Source organism: Aricia agestis, chromosome 14 (genome assembly GCF_905147365.1).
Source record: "Aricia agestis chromosome 14, ilAriAges1.1, whole genome shotgun sequence".
Lineage (NCBI taxonomy): Eukaryota > Metazoa > Arthropoda > Insecta > Lepidoptera > Lycaenidae > Aricia > Aricia agestis.
The window spans coordinates 3,445,425-3,462,275 of NC_056419.1; the positions used below are offsets into that span (position 1 = coordinate 3,445,425).

Genomic DNA, 16,851 nt, shown 5'->3' on the forward strand with positions numbered 1-16,851 from the left:
GCGCTGTTTCACGCCGGTTTTCTGTGAGAACGTGGTATTTCTCCGGTCGAGCCGGCCCATTCGTGCCGAAGCATGGCTCTCCCACGTATACCCCCCATATACTTATGTAAATTAAAAATCTCAAACAAATTAGGTCAGTTATAAATAATTTTAACCAATAAATTATGAATATTAAAAAGATGTGATAAAAATGCACCAGGTTCACAACTAAATTAAATTTTAGTTATTATTATTTTTTAGTAACAAAACATGAAAAAAAACGCAATTTTATAACAATAAAATATATTATAATTGAAAAAATATCACTTGATCAGATTTATATGATACATAATTTAAAATATAAGTCAGTTACTCATTAAATAAAGAAACATATACTTACTTAATCAAATTAGTAATTTTTAACATAATTAGGTTTTGTTTCAATTTTCACATAAGTAATATTATCAAAATTAGTCCCAACAAAAAATTAAAATACAATATTTAAGGGTAACCATTTTCAACTTTTAAATATAATTGTCAAATGTGAACAACTGGTAAATTGACTTGCTAACTTTTGGTCCAACATTGCTGGATACATTTTTATATTTTAAATTAGCTAATAATAATTCTCCTTCCCGATCATCATCACAGCCTTCATAAGCTTTGAACAGAGAACTTGGTGTTTTGTAAACTTTAGTTATAGCTAATGCCTTTTCCACGGAAACACCTTTCATTTGCAACAGCAGTTTTATAAAAGTATCAGTCACTGATAGTGGTTTATTCTTCAAAGCAGCCTTGTTGAAGAACGCAAATGTCGGCAGAATGTCACCACTAGGCTCCTGATTATGCCCTTTTAAAGTTTTATCCTGAAAGTAATACAATAATTTGTAGAAAAATTATGTACAAACATTGGGGGCGAAAATAAGTCCCTGTTGCAACACTAGACCAAATGCATTGCTGATCTTTTATGAAATAACTACGGTATCTTATTTATAGAAATGAAAAGTCAGTAGTCATAATATTTATTATGAAAGTAGATAAAAAATATTTTACCTTATATTCAATAGTCAGTCTTTTTGTCATCATAGCAAGGAATCTAGCAGAGTTTGTGAGTGAATCAGTTATATGCACTTTGAAGCCATTCTGGACTCTAGTATTTGCTAATGCTTGCATAAGAGTTTGGACAGGTAAGCCAATATGCTTATTGCTACCGTAATTCTCAACTAAGTATATTATATTCTTTAATCCACTTTTCTTTAATCTAAATTTTTGTTCATGGAACCTTCCATCTTTGATGCTAGCACCGAGGTCGTCCATTCTTTTACGTTCAACTATATACGGAAGGATGAATTCCTTGCTACTATTTACCTTGTCCCTTGCTATCCATGTAAAGTCTCCCACTTTTAAACTTCTGTATTCGTGCTTGAGATCTGGATATTTATTGAACTGTGCCACAGTTGGATCAGTTTTCTTAGATAAACTGAAAAAAAGGGTAAAATGTTTATCCACCAAAACAAGTTTTCAGGTAGTCATGCCACTATTTTTTATGTGACAAATAGCAAGTCAGAATTTTTGTAGCTGATTTATGTTAGCGGCATATTATTACTTTGCTGAAATGCTATTGTATTCTATTGTTGTCGTGATCACCGGTGCTCTTATAGGGCTTGAAGAATTATACTGAACTTTCATCTCTATCACCCGAGGATTCTTAGAATAAAGTACTTGTTCAGAAAGCAGAGACAGAATAAAAAATACAAACCCATTAGTTTCATGTATATCAATTATAAGTACAACATCGAATGTGCCGGGAAGCATCTCAAGAATTGGACTCTTATCAACAAGGCACTGTTCTGATGTAGTTGGAATTTCATTGTCTACAATATCAATATGATTTTGGTGACCATTATTTATTGTCAAAATGGGCTCCTGGTTTTTCACATGGTTATCATTGAAAATGATATTATTAATTGTAGGTATATTTTTTGATTCCTCCAACAATTCTTTCGCAAGATTCAAACCCTGTTCAGACAAGGTATAAGTTGCTTTCCTGGCTCCATGTTTTACCACCAGACCCTTAGTAACTAATTTACTCATACTTGACCAAGCTGTATAGAGAGATTCTGGTTTTGGCCTCACAAATGACTCTTCACAATACTTTTGAGCGATTTCAATTAAATTCTCTTTATTTACTGGATTTCCAGATTCAGAATTTTCAAGTAATCCAAGTAAAATTGCATAGCCACCTGATCTATGGGCTGGCTTGTAATGTTTAGTTTTTCTAGCCCTTTTGCCAGCAGAGTGTTCTGGAGGTTTCGGTGTTTGTGGTGAAGATGTATTACAAGAACTGAGATGAGATGAGATCTGAGATGTGGATGCTGTTGCTTCATTAATGTTAAGCATATTTTGGTTAGAATTACCGTTTTGTACACCATTTGTTTGTTGTAAATTTGAATTGTTACTAGAACTGTCTTGGGAAGCATTTACTTGAATTGGTGAAGCTGGTTTAGGTATTTTTAGATTGTTACTGTTATAAACTTCTAGTCGGCTATCTAAAAATTGGCAAAGCCTTTTATCAAAGCCAGATAGGATAGCACACTCTGCTCCTGTTAGTAAAGGCAAAGGATATTTAGATAAAGAAGTAAGAGCTTCTTTGAGCATTGGTTCAAGTTTACTCTTTTTGTTACTGGCTTCTTCGTGTAATTCTTCTAGCCAGCTTTCAAATAACGGATTCGGACGGGATCTCTTGAAAGTGATCCTTTTGCCAGTAATTTCAGTCATTATTTATTGTAAAATTTTACATTTAACTAAATTTATTTTTATTCAAAAATCAAAAATATTTATAAATTGTCTTGTATTAATTTGCTATTAACTAAATTTATTTTTATTCAAAAATCAAAAATATTTATAAATTGTCTTGTATTAATTTGCTATTAAAACAACAAAAACAAAAAAAAAAAATTTCTTCTTCTTTTTTAATGGCTAGCTCCGTGAGTTGCTAATGTCAGAGTGGTTTAGAAAGACTTTGCCATAGAGTATACATTATATAGCTTGCTAATGTATACTCTAAGGACTTTGCTCTATAATGCAGGTCTGGCACTGACCTCCATTATACAAGTACGCTGGACTGATGATACCCTTTGAAATGACAGCTATTTTTTGTCCCTATTTGAAGCGGAATCAGCTCCCCCATTATTAGGGATAGGAACTAAATTTTATGTAAAAATGACGTTTGAAAGTCGCCATCATGTCGCCATATTGGCGCTGATAGCAGTAGTGGGAGTATTTGGAACTAATACTAGTGATGTACAACTGTTTTTTCTATTATCGATGAAATGTTTCCAGATTCAGATAATGTCGACCATTAGGACAAAAATATTAAATTGAATAATACAAACGCTACATATTTGTTTTAAAGATTACAGACTTCCTCTCCGTAATTTAGATAGGCGTAATAAATTAACAACGATTTCATACGTAGATAACATGAAGTAGCAGTACCTATCTATAATCCATTTATTTTTAGCAGTTAGCACTCCGAAAAACTAAAAACAAAACTTATAAGCTTCTAACGAAAACTTTGTTGTATTGTATTTTCTAATTTCATTTTTAATATTATCAAAGTAGTGCTACAGTGTATCGTATTAAAGCTGAATAAGTGTTCTGTGTGATTCTGATTAGATCCTAACTAATCTCATCATATTATTCATATTATATTATAAAGCGGAAGAGTTTGTCTGTTTGAACGCTCTAATCTAGCAGTTCCTACTGCTGGTCCAATTGGAACAATTATTTCAGTGTTAGACAGCCCATTTTATATATTTAATCACGCTGAGACTAATAGGAGCTAAGAAATAGAGGAAAATATGGAAAAAGCGGGGGAATGTATTTAACGTGAAGGATTATATAGGCTATTTTTTTGTGGACCAATTTGTCTGTGTAATTAGATATTTACATGGGAGAAGCCGCGCGGAAAGTCTAGTAATAATATAAAAGTTCCTTATTTATTTATGGATCTAGCAAGCCAATTTTTATCGATTTACTTTATCTCATTTGATTTTCGCCATTTTGGCGCTGATTGCAGAAGTGCGAGGGAAATTAACTAATTGGATAATGCAATCTATAAATAAATATGGAACGTTTGAATACATTTTTTTATTGGGGTAGAGTAGGCAAGGTATTTATAAATAATAAAAATATATGTGCGATAGTTTAACATTATATTTTATTAGTTACCGTTACACAGTTACAGTCTGTCAAGAAAGAGTAGACGCTGAAATAAATTTTCCAAACATAATCAAGATCAAATGTTAGTTTTGCGCCTTGTATTTTCACACAGAACGTTTGTATACTTCAAATAGTAACGGCAAGCGGTAGTAGCAATTTTCGGACGCCAACCAGGCTTTTTAATTTTTTTCAACCATAATTCCAGTCTTCCTTCGTTAGACGGAAACCTGTCAATTATTTTAAGAGCATAATATGTATTTGATAATAAAAATCGGTTATCGGAGATTTCAATACAATTATTATAGATATCGATAAGTTTTATCGACAGAAAACTCCAGCACTATTGAATTTTATTGTTTATCAAAAATCGGTAAAACAAAGGTAAATATGTGGTGAATACGGTATAATAAGATTAGTGCCACATTTATATTATCCTATATTATCAATAAAAGTTTAATATCGTAGAAATGAGCTGTTAAAATTACTTACCTATGAAATGTAACCCCACATCCCTTTTTGTACCGTGTTTTACATAACATACACCCTTTCATAGTTTAACTATGAACTACCACCACTTACATATATATTAAGTATATATATTACATAATCGCGTAAAACCTTTTAAAACACTTTAAAAACACGAAAACAATTCGAACGATTAAGCCATAGAGAATTAAAATAAATACATGGTTACCAATGGTTACGTTAAATTTAGTACTCGGTCCTAATAATGGGAGCGTTGATTCCGCTTCAAATGGCACAAAAAAAAGTGGGTACCTATCATAGATCCAGCTTGTGGCTAGTGGCTAGTAGCCACTAGCCATGCGCCCATGCCATGCCTGAATCGAGCAGCCTGACCAGTTTTATGTTATCTGTAAAATTTGACTTCTCTATGGTTAGCTTAGCTGTCAAGTGTCATCTCTCGTACCTAGTTTGCCAATTTATACTAGTAATCTGTGTAGCTTGCCGCTGTCAAAAATTGTTGTGAGTTGTGGTTGTGTGGATAATAAAATTACGAAATTAAACTAAAATATCAATCACAATGGTTCATTGAGTTAAAATCGAGGAGTTACGATAAACGGCCACCATGTCGTTGGAAATTCCTTTGATGAGCACCGATGAGGTAACAATATTTGTATTTGAAAAATGGCATCTGCTGAGTTTGGGCTTGTGGCGTAATAACATTTTGTTAATTACGTAGGTGATAGAGCTCGATCCTGAGCAACTACCCTCCGGTGATGAAGTACTCAGCATATTGCAGCAGGAGCGCTCCCAACTCAATGTCTGGATCAATGTCGCTGTAAGTATAACCTATTCTGTGTACACTTATGCTTTAAATCCATAAGTGGGACTGTTTCGTTTTCACGTTCAAATGGCTAAACTGATTCATTTGATAACTGGTATGAAGATGCTTTAAGTCTCGGTAAAGGACTTAGGACAGTATTTGTTTAAAAAAATGTATGCTTTTCATGTGGTAGTCAAACAAATTCAAGTGAAAACCAAAGTTATTTCTTCGAAATATAAAAGACTAGATGTCCTGCGCGGCTTCGCCCGCGTAAATTACGAATTTTACGGAAAGCGTACATTTTCCCATAAAAAATAGCTTTTGTCCCTACTCCCTTCACTTGGTCTACTCTATATCTGTGCCAAATATTGCCATAAAAATTGCTCCAGTAGTTCGTAATTTCTAATATTTCCCCCGTTTTTCCCACATTTTCCTGAGTTTCTTCGGTCGTATTAGTCTTAGCGTGATGATATAATATAGCCTATAGTCTTAACTCTTACTCGATAAATGAGCTATTGCCTTTATAATATTAGTAGGATTGTCTTCTATAAAGCATGATTACTTATGAATGAAGATAATATTAATGTATCAATAGGTAATTTTGGTAACAATTTAATTACCAATTAATAAACTTTGCTTTTATGTGCCTCCTATACCAATGATGATACCTAAGTATATTTAATTTACCCATCAATCCCCAAGTGGCACCCAACTGTCACATATGAATAAGCTACTTGACCTAAATTCAATTTCATTGAACAAATACATATTTCTAGTAGAACTTGGCCTAGGAAACCGTATTTCACCCTTATCATCAAATAAAAACTTATGATTGATAAATAAAGTCGATTTGAAAATATGATTTGTACTGACGAAAACTTTGGATGTGACGTCATCACACTAGTAATTTAATATCTTTTATATGTAAATTTATTTGTACATAAATAATAATAATAAGCCTAGAAAGATTTGTAAAATATATTTTTTAAATAACGCAAATAAAGCATCAGTTTTATATAATATTATCTCCATTTATTTTAGACGGGAAATGAAATGGCCAAAACTTTTCTCCAAAAGTTTTCAACATTACAAATGATTTCTAATTTCTTATTTAATTCTTTAATAATTTTTGGGCACTTTTAGACTCGTACATTTAGCACATAAAAAAATGTTCAATAAAGAGAGTTTAAAATACAAAACGTATGACGTCACACTATGGTGGACAGTGTTTTCGGCGCCATTTATAACTTATAAGGCATATTTTTCAATCAACATTTTTATGGGTTTCCACTGTGTTAAATTTATATTAAAATATTAGTTTCTTTTGTGAAAATGAATGATTAAGAAGCGATTAGCATGAAGAAAAAACAGGTTACCTAGCCTACTGAAAATCTATTGTATCTGCAATTCCCACAATCGAGGTAATTGCATTATGCAACTTATTAACCACCTACCTAATTAAAAATATCTAAGCTTTCGTTGTTGCATTTTATCTAATATTTAATTTCCCTTACAGCTTGCTTACTACAAACAAAAGAAGATCGATGACTTCCTCAAAATACTTGAGTCGTCCCGTGTGGATGCCAAGATTGGTTATCGGGACTTTGAAAGGGATCAGATGCGAGCTCTTGATATGCTCGCAGCATACTATGTCCAAGAAGCCAATAAAGAGAAGTCAAAAGATAAGAAAAAAGAGTTGTTCACTAAAGCAACTCTTCTCTATACTATGGCCGATAAAATTATCATGTATGACCAGGTGAGTCACTGATCGCCTGTTTGTTGACCAAGGCGAAGCCTATAGAGCATAATGTAATATTTATATTATTTTTTTAGAATCATCTGTTGGGTCGTGCTTACTTCTGCTTGCTGGAAGGAGACAAGATGGGTCAGGCTGATACCCAGTTCAATTTTGTACTGAATCAGTCTCCAAATAATGTACCATCATTACTTGGAAAAGCGTGTATTGCCTTCAATAGAAAGGACTATAGAGGAGCGCTGGCTTTTTATAAGAAAGCATTGAGAACAAATCCAAACAGTCCAGCTGCTTTACGTCTTGGCATGGGCCACTGTTTTATGAAACTGAACAATCAGGAGAAGGCTAGGTAATATAAAAATTATGTGGACTTTTTAATTATTTATTCGTTTTTTAAATAGTGTCCCATTTGTGGATAGATTTTTAAATTCTCTTTTGGTATAAGGTAAGTATACTTTAAAGTTAGTTAAGTAAAATGAAAATCATTGATCTACAAATGTATTTTTTGACCTAAAATAATAATTTTGTACATTTATAATTTATATTACAAAAAATATGTGTTATTTAAGGATGGCATTTGAAAGAGCTTTGCAACTGGATCCACAGTGCGTCGGTGCTTTGGTCGGTCTGTCTATTCTAAAACTTAATTTACAAGAGAGTGAATCCAACAAAGTGGCAGTGATCATGTTGACAAAAGCGTATGTTATAGACCCGAAAAATCCAATGGTTTTGAACCATTTGGCTAACCACTTTTTCTTTAAAAAGGTAAATCTTAATTTACTGTATTTTTTATAAAACATTTTACATCTTTGTTGGCTTATTACTTTTTCACATGCAACATGAGACTTAAACATAATACTTTTCACATGCAACATGAGATTTAAACATATTCAATAGCTTATAGCAGCGTTTTCCCCCCGAAGGGCAGAAAACGCTTATTTAGGTTTCAGCCGTTTGGCTTGATCCACCTTGAGATTACGCATGTACATTCTGACGTCATAACAGTGTGAAGTTAGCTCTTAGTAGCGCCCTCTATCGTAATTCGTAAGTGTGAAGTGCATCAACTTCACTCCAATGGAGGGGACTCATTCAGCGCGGGTGGTGCATTGGTCAGTACAATTTGTAAGCCGGCAAGGCACTAAAAATTATGGTGGATCAAGCCGAATGGCTGAAACCTAAATAAGCGTTTTCTGCCCTTTGGGGGTAAAACACTGCTATTTAGGTGTTCGAGCCTAAAGGCTTGATCCACCTTGAGACGTGTTTCTTATCTGCCGGTGCTGAATGAGCGTACTGTGATTAATAAAAATAAAGTATGAAAAAAAATTAATATATTTATTCTTAAACAGTGTAAACTAATCAACATACTAACAAAAAATAAATAATTCTTATTCTCAACTAAAGGAACTTTGATTATCACAAGTTTAGTAAATCAGTTTGAACGAGCTCTGACCCTTAATGGTACTGTACTAGGATTTCGCCAAATAAAACCAGCTAACAAAATTAACTTGCATTTTATTGTACCGAGAAAGGGTCGCGCCAATTTACAATGATTCACATGGCCTATATATACGATCACAAAAAGTTTTCTATAGCGCGATCTAGCCGGCGAATGAAACATTGCTAGCGCCATCTATTGAGAACATTAGGAACTAAATATACTTAGAAGTTAGAATATAGAATATATTCTTACACTGCGATCTAGCTACCGATAACCACGGAGCTAGCGACATCTATTGATGACATTGAGAGTTACATACTTAACATATCGCCCACCAAAAGACATTATTGAAAGAATGTCTTTTTACAAAAAAACACACACAACAAGTTCCAATATTTTGAACTACAGTTTTAGAAGCTAGATTATGAATCTAATAATATTAAATACATATCATAAACATAAAAACATATTTTCGACAACAAACTAAAGACATGTTGTCTTTATGACCATTGAAAGTAAACTGGGTATGTTTACTTGGGTATGTAACATTACTGAAAACCATTATTACAAATAACAATTTATAGCTTAATCACTTATTAACAGGTAACACACAAATTTTACAAATGGGTCTTTTAAGAATAGATGACTTGGTGCGTAACGTGACTACACGAGTGAGATTATCACGACCCGGGTGTTTTTCAATAATTCTACCCATTAGCCAGCGACTTGGAGGTAAATCATCTTCTTTAATGAGAACCACGTCTCCTACGTTAGGTTCAGGAGTTTTCAATGCCCACTTATATCTTTGCATCAAAGTGTTTAAATACTCAGAGGACCAACGTCTCCAGAACGAGGATAACATCCTTTGAATGAATTGCCATCTAGAAAGACAGTTAATGTTTGCGCTCTCATAGGTGTCCTCAGGAACCGTAAGAAGTGGTTCACCTATCAGAAAGTGACCAGGGGTTAACGGCAAAGGATCACCAGGTTCTTCAGTGTTGATTACACTCAAAGGCCTCGAATTTAAACAGGCTTCAATTTGACACAACAACGTGTTCATTTCCTCATAGGTGAGGGTTGTGTCGCCTATCACTCTTTTGAGGTGAAATTTCGTGGATTTTATTCCCGCCTCCCATAAACCACCAAAATTAGGAGCGTGTGGGGGAATAAAATGCCATTCCGTTCCAGCACTCTCCAAGTGTTCTGCAGCAGTCTGTTGGAAAGTTGCTATCTCTTGAAGTTCTCTGGAGGCGCCAACAAAGGTGGTCCCATTGTCGCTCCAAATATGAGCACAACGGCCACGACGTGAAATAAATCGCTTAAATGCGGCTAAAAAAGCTTGAGTGGTCATATCACTCACTACCTCTAAGTGTATAGCACGAGTGGCCATGCATACGAACAAACAAATATATCCTTTATAGGATCGGTACCCGCGTCCTTTAGTAGTCCTTATATTTATAGGACCAGCGTAGTCCACACCGCTATTTAAAAATGGTCTGGATGGAACACATCTGACGGATGGTAACGAACCCATCAGTTGCTGATTGAAGTTAGCTTTCTGCCTGAGGCAAACAACACATTTGTGGACGTGATGTTTCACCAGGTTTCTTGCACCTATGATCCAATAGGCCGACCTTAGATAGTTCATCATTAAAGATGGACCACCGTGCAACGTTCTTACGTGAGCATCAGCAATTATTAATTTGGTAAGATGAGAGTCTTTAGGAAGAATTATTGGGTGCTTTGTATCTTCGTCCAACTGAGATCTTTCTAGCCTCCCGCTGACTCGAATCAGACCCTTATCATCGAGATACGGGCAAATTGCTTTTAACTTACTTTTTTGTCCTTGTACTGTTTCTTTTGTTTCTAATTCCTTATATTCTGAATCAAAATGTTCTTTTTGTGTGACTTTTATACAACTTCGTAAAACTTCGTCTAATTCTTTCTTCTGTAAATATTTTGTCTTTTCTTTGTCCTTGTTCCAGAATCGTCTGCAATAAGCAAACACTCTCAACATCCGTTGCAGAGAGGAGAATCTTTCAAAGATTGACTGTTCTGGAACTGTTGTGATGTGAACCTTAACTGATTCTTCTAAAGTTACGTTCAAATCCTTCGGTTTGTTGTACTGGATGGTCTGTTCTCTCAGAAATGGAGGTCCGGAAAACCACAGCGAGTCATCAACCAGAGCCGTAGGTAGTACTCCGCGCGAGGCGCAATCCGCTGGGTTTAACTTGGTGGATACGTGAAACCATTGCGAGGAATTCAAAGAGGTCAGCACTTCGGACACTCTATTTCCTACAAAGGTTTTCCATCGACTCGGATGGCTGTTTAGCCATGCGAGAACGACTGTTGAGTCAGTCCAGGCCCATATATTGTCCTTGGGGATACTTAAAATTTCAGCAGCTTCCAGCAGCAATCTTGAAAGAAGCACAGTCCCGCAGAGCTCCAGTCTCGGGATACTTATTTGCTTTATTGGTGCCACTCTGGTCTTGGCTACAACCAGCGAGGTGTGCACTCCTCCATTAGCATCAACCACTCTTAGATAGACGACAGCTGAATACGCAGCCTTGGACGCATCACTGAAGCCGTGTAATTCTTTAACTGCATCATCAGAACGTGAACTCATCCATCGAGGGATCTCTATCTTGGTAAGTTCAGATAAGTCTTGACGGTAAGTATTCCATTCCTTTACCAATTCATCGCTTAACTCATCATCCCATCCAAGCCCTGTGAGCCACAGCTTTTGAATGAAAATCTTTGCTATAACTACGCTAGGTGCTATCCATCCTAGTGGATCAAAAAGTCGTGCAATGTCTGAAATAATTGTTCTTTTAGTTGCAGGTCCAGACGTCGGTGGAAGATTCACCGTGTATTGAAATCTGTCATCTCTGCGATTCCAGGTAAGTCCAAGTATTTTTGTAGTATTATCTAGTTTGATTTCTATTTCCTTTCCTTTATTCTCCTTTTTCCTATCTTCTTGTTTGTCCTTACTTTCCTTTTCAGCACATTCTTGATCTTCTCTTTTTTCAGCTAACGAGTTTATTTCCATTAAAAGTTCCTTACTATTGCTATTCCACTTCTGTAATTTGAAACCTCCTTTCTCTAATAATTGTGATATTTGTTTATAGATTTCTATGCCTTCATTTACACTGCTACACCCTGTCATTAAGTCGTCCATGTAAAAATCTTTCAGGACTTTATCCGCAGCCAGAACATAGTTATGTCCTTCGTCATGTGCAATTTGTTGTAGGGCTTTGACTGCGAGATGTGGAGCACACGCTGTACCAAAGGTCACGGTAAGTAGTTCGTAATCCTTTATCTCTGTTGCAGGATCATCTCTCCAGACTATACGTTGGTAACTTGCGTCTTCATTTGTCACTCTGACTTGTCGATACATTTTAATAATGTCCGCGACAAAGCCAATGGGATGGACTCTCCATCGCATTACTAAGTGACGTAAGTCTGCCTGTAGTGTAGGTCCAACCATCAGCGTGTCATTCAGAGAGACACCGTTTTTATTCTTCTCTGAAGCATTGAATACTATACGAACCTTTGTAGTGGATTTGTCGTTTCTAATGACAGCGTGATGCGGTAGATAGACTGATTCTTCCTTTTTTGTGTCCTGATCTTCAACCTTCCTCATGTGATCTAATTGTATATATTCATTTATGACTGCTGTGTACTTTTTTTTCAAGTCCTTATCCTTTGCAAACCTTTTTTCTAACGATTTCATTCTAGCTATCGCAATGCATCGTGAATCGCCATATTTGCAAGCAGGGTATTCGTCTCTAAATGGTAATTTAACGACGTAACGGCCATCGTTTGATCTAGTGGTTGTAGCTTTGAATAAATCCTCACACCTTTGCTCTTCCTCTGTTAGAATTTTCTTTAACTTCGGTGTTTGCTCTTCAATTTCCCAGAATGTTTTGAGAATTTCATCGCTATTGATCTGTGCGTGCATAACGCTAATATGGGTTGGATTGTCCTTTATTGCCTTCTCAGGTTGTACTACACCAGATATTATCCATCCCAGTGTGGTGTTCTGAGCACACAACGTGCCAGATGGACTCTTTTTGATACCTTTTTTGAGTATTGTACTATAAATATCTGCTCCCAATAAAAGATTTATTTTATTAGGAACATTGAACTTTGGGTCTGCTAAGGGCAAAGCCTGTAAATCAACCCACTCGATTGACTTTACGTGTCTCTCTGGAAGATAAGACGTAATGTTACTCAAAACATAAGCTTTGAGTTCCACTTTGAACTGAGGATCTACTCTCGATTGAATCGACAGAGAGACCATGGACTTTGTACTCAAAGATTCCTTTTGACCTAAGCCTGACACTAATCCATTGATTGGTATCTTTTTCAGCTTCAACAATTGAACTGTAGCTTCAGTAATAAAGCAAGCCTGTGAGCCCTGGTCAAGCAATGCGCGAATTACTTGGGGCTGCCCATTAGGTGATACAGCGTTTATTAGCGCAGTGGCTAATAAAACCTGTCTGGACTTTGTTACCTTGCCAGTAGATAAGCAGGACACTATTTGATTTTCATCAGAAGGTACACTAGGGATAGCAGAGGGCTTGTCTTGTGGCTTGTTCTCACGTGCACCAGGTGGGTGCAACAACGAATGATGTCTACGTTTGCATACTCGACATGAGGTAAGCTTTTTGCAATCCTGCACTATGTGATTGCTACCTAAACAGTTGAAACACATCCTGCTATTAATCACAAACTCGCGCCGTTTGTCGTATTGTTGAGCAGAGAACTTTTTACAAAAACAGAGTTTATGTGGTTCAGAGCAATACTCACATTTGACATTAGATGTTGTACCTAATAACGCCTTTGGATTGTGATGATGTCCAGCATTATACCCACTGTTTAGGTGATTTGAGGCCCTTTTCGGTTCCAAGCACTCCAAAGCTCGGAATCGACTTTCAATAAAAGCCTTGAACTGAGACAGAGTTGGTAAATCATTACCTTCCGAGTCGGTGACGTGTAATTCCCACTGTTTACGAGTTTCGGCGTCAAGTTTAAATGCTATTATATGAATGATAATTACATCCCATGTAGTCACGTTTATCTCCAAGTTAGATAAAGCATTTAAACAGTCCACAGTCGTATCCAACAATTCCTTGAGCCCCGAGGCAGACTCAACATTTAAACGTTTTTGGCCAAATAACCTTTTTAAAATGCAATTGGATAAGTATCTCTTGTTATCGTAACGATTCTCTAACTGCTTCCAACACGGGAGATAGTTCGCGTCAGTTATTGGTGTCTGTCTGATAAGTTGTTCTGCCTCGCCACTCAAATGACTTTTCAAGTAGTGCAACTTTTGTACTCCATCCAAAGAAGTGTTTTTGTGGACGAGAGATAAAAATAAATCGCGAAACGTAGTCCACTCTGAATACTTTCCCGAGAATATGGGGATTGAGATTTTTGGCAATTTAACCATAGATTTATTGGATGACTCACCGGACGAGTCCGTCGAGACTTTAACTTGCTTATCTGTCATCAACAGTTTATTTAAAGATACTTTCATATATGACTTATAATCTATGTAGGCATCTTCACCTTTATCATACAATTCTCCGATTACATATTTCGATTGTGATACTTCGGTTTCATCATAAGTTTTATAAATCTCTGAATTATATTCTCTAAAGCTTGACCAATCTTTTTCTAAATTATCTAATCTCGTTTCAATATACTCAACAGTTATTCTTTCCTTAGGGGATTTTTTGAAATTACTTAAACCTTTAATCATAGAACTAAGCAATTTCTCTTGAAGAACAATTAAAGTATCTAATTCCATGTTTGCAATATTCAACAATGTTAAAGACAACAACTGTATAAAGCAAAGTTAGGAAAAAACTAAAGTTAAAATTTATCAATAATAAATCCAACACAAAGATAGTCTATCACAAATTAAAGTTGTTGAAAATTTTACAAGTGTTTTTATCACTGATTGAACTCTGGGGAAAATCGGGCATAGGTTCCCCGTTCCCTCGTTTTTAAGCAAACTATTCTAAGTCCCTAGCTAAAACATGCGAATATTTTCTAAGTCCCTGAGCTAATATGTACATGCAAATTATTCTAAGTATGGATGTAACGAACGAATATGAAAATTTTTACAAGTCTCAAATTAATCTACAATCTTCAAAGTTTTTTACTAGGTGTTCTTAAAGTTCAAAATCTCTTGAATTTTATAATGGAAACAAAAGTACTCACAATTTGCACTTCTCACTCACACACTGGTTGTACTTCCAAATAGCGCCTGTAGAGGGCGCCTCTGCAGTTGATCTTCTGTACGGGGTGACGTCTCTCCGGGGTTGCCTGCACTATGGACTAGATACCGCCGTCCTTGTCTTCAATAGCTCGAACTGTCACTGTCAGCTACCGCGTTGTCAGCACAAATGTCAAACTCCACTGACAGCTGCCAACTTCACTTAGACGTTGACGTTTCCGATGTCAAACTCCACTGACAGCTGTCAACTTCACTGAGATGTCACTTTGACGTTGGCGTTTCTGATGTGAAGGGTTTGACAGCTGTCAAACCACTTTGACGTTTCCAATGTCACGAAGCACTGACAGCTGTCACTCAGCTGTCACCGCTGCCGTTGACGTCACGTCCTCTTGCTGCAGCGATCCACTGCGAGGGCGCGGGAAAGGGGGTGATACGGATCCCCTGGCCTACCGGTACTCAAAAATTCGGCCACGAAGGACCAATGAACGAGCTCTGACCCTTAATGGTACTGTACTAGGATTTCGCCAAATAAAACCAGCTAACAAAATTAACTTGCATTTTATTGTACCGAGAAAGGGTCGCGCCAATTTACAATGATTCACATGGCCTATATATACGATCACAAAAAGTTTTCTATAGCGCGATCTAGCCGGCGAATGAAACATTGCTAGCGCCATCTATTGAGAACATTAGGAACTAAATATACTTAGAAGTTAGAATATAGAATATATTCTTACACTGCGATCTAGCTACCGATAACCACGGAGCTAGCGACATCTATTGATGACATTGAGAGTTACATACTTAACACAGTTGATTGGCACAAAACTATCTGAAAGGTTACTACCGATTGTATTTGTGATATTAGGGTTGATTGGTTTGTGATAATGATTAAAAAATGTTTTTGCAGATTGCCAATTACCCTTCTTCATAATTTCTTCTATGTTTGTATACCCGCGTAACCAATTACCGGTAGCAACAGCTGATCTACAGCTACCTGGAGAGGCGTTTATGTTGGCTTCTTTGAAAAGTGTGCGTATCCATCCCGCTATTACTGATCTTGAAGCTGGGGCGACTTTACCGCGGGTTGTTATAAACAAATTTGTAGGCGCCTAGTCCAGGTAACGAAGTCTAAGTTTTTGACTGGGTTCGTAGTAATTTCCCAACCTGATTGTAAGTATTTACAGGAATCTGTTTTTGAGCCCAATTTAGGCCATAATTTAATACTTTTATCTGTTATTTCGAAGAACTCGTCACTTACATCTAATAAAGTTAGATCGTGGATTCTTCGACCTGTTCTTAGAAGTAACAGGATAGCTAGATGTCTGCTAACTTGAAAAATGCTATCCTTATTTACTTTATAGGACTTTAACCACTCTGTGAATTTGTTTACGTTCCAGGACAGAAACACCTTCTTTTAAAGCCCGTGCGACCCACTTTTCCCAGGCTGGTCGGTATGTTTTGATGCTAGATTGTCGCCAAGAGTTTTCAACTATATGTTTGAGTTCAGTAGGCCAGGTGTTAACGAAACTGGACCAGCCTGTATGTGCCATACCTGCAAAACGATTGTGTCTATCCCCCGGGGGTTTTTGGACCCGTAAGTCTATAAGGTGAGTTCGCAGATTTTCCAGCTGGAGGGGTTTGCTTGTAGCTCTGTTTTCCAACATCGGCATCCAGAATGCATTTGTCCATTCCGGGGTCACAAGCAGGTAAGTCCCCGTGCACTTGTTGAGGTGACGAAGAACTCTCGGTATTAGTGCTGGCGGCGGAAAGACCCACCCCAGTTTGAAGTTCCATGTTCGACTGAAGGCGTCCGTGTATAGGCTGTTTCGGTCCGAAACATCTTCGGTTACATAATTGGACACGATTGCCGAGCGTTTCGAAGCGAACAGGTCTACTTGTGGAGTTCCGAACTTCTGAAAGAT

At 36.5% G+C, this 16,851-nt stretch overlaps 2 protein-coding genes across 3 annotated transcripts in view; one reads left to right on the top strand and one right to left on the bottom strand.

The window, feature by feature from the left end:
* Nucleotides 1-465: 465 nt before the first annotated feature.
* On the bottom strand, nucleotides 466-2,777 carry LOC121733770 (crossover junction endonuclease MUS81). Its single transcript, XM_042124119.1, has 3 exons — nucleotides 1,739-2,777; nucleotides 1,033-1,459; nucleotides 466-845 (listed from the first exon to the last, which is right to left on the bottom strand). The coding sequence occupies exons 1-3, from the start codon at nucleotides 2,755-2,757 to the stop codon at nucleotides 504-506; spliced, it is 1,788 nt and encodes a 595-aa protein (XP_041980053.1). The 5' UTR covers nucleotides 2,758-2,777; the 3' UTR covers nucleotides 466-503.
* Nucleotides 2,778-5,158: 2,381 nt separating this feature from the next.
* Nucleotides 5,159-16,851, top strand: part of LOC121733953 (RNA polymerase-associated protein CTR9 homolog) — a 31,151-nt gene continuing 19,458 nt past the window's right edge. For both annotated transcript variants that reach the window (XM_042124356.1, XM_042124357.1), the window contains exons 1-5: nucleotides 5,159-5,326; nucleotides 5,405-5,503; nucleotides 7,005-7,244; nucleotides 7,322-7,590; nucleotides 7,811-8,006. In XM_042124356.1, coding sequence (XP_041980290.1) covers nucleotides 5,291-5,326; nucleotides 5,405-5,503; nucleotides 7,005-7,244; nucleotides 7,322-7,590; nucleotides 7,811-8,006 — 840 coding nt within the window. In that variant the 5' untranslated portion in view covers nucleotides 5,159-5,290. The remainder of the gene's footprint in view (nucleotides 5,327-5,404; nucleotides 5,504-7,004; nucleotides 7,245-7,321; nucleotides 7,591-7,810; nucleotides 8,007-16,851) is intronic.

Excerpts from the sequence above, each read along its gene's own strand:
- LOC121733770 (XM_042124119.1), bottom strand. The coding sequence starts at position 2,757 with ATGACTGAAATTACTGGCAAAAGGATCACTTTCAAGAGATCCCGTCCG. Across the intron at positions 1,460-1,738 it reads GATATACATGAAACTAATGG|TTTATCTAAGAAAACTGATC; the intron begins GTTTGTATTTTT and ends CCTTTTTTTCAG. Across the intron at positions 846-1,032 it reads GACTGACTATTGAATATAAG|GATAAAACTTTAAAAGGGCA; the intron begins GTAAAATATTTT and ends TATTACTTTCAG.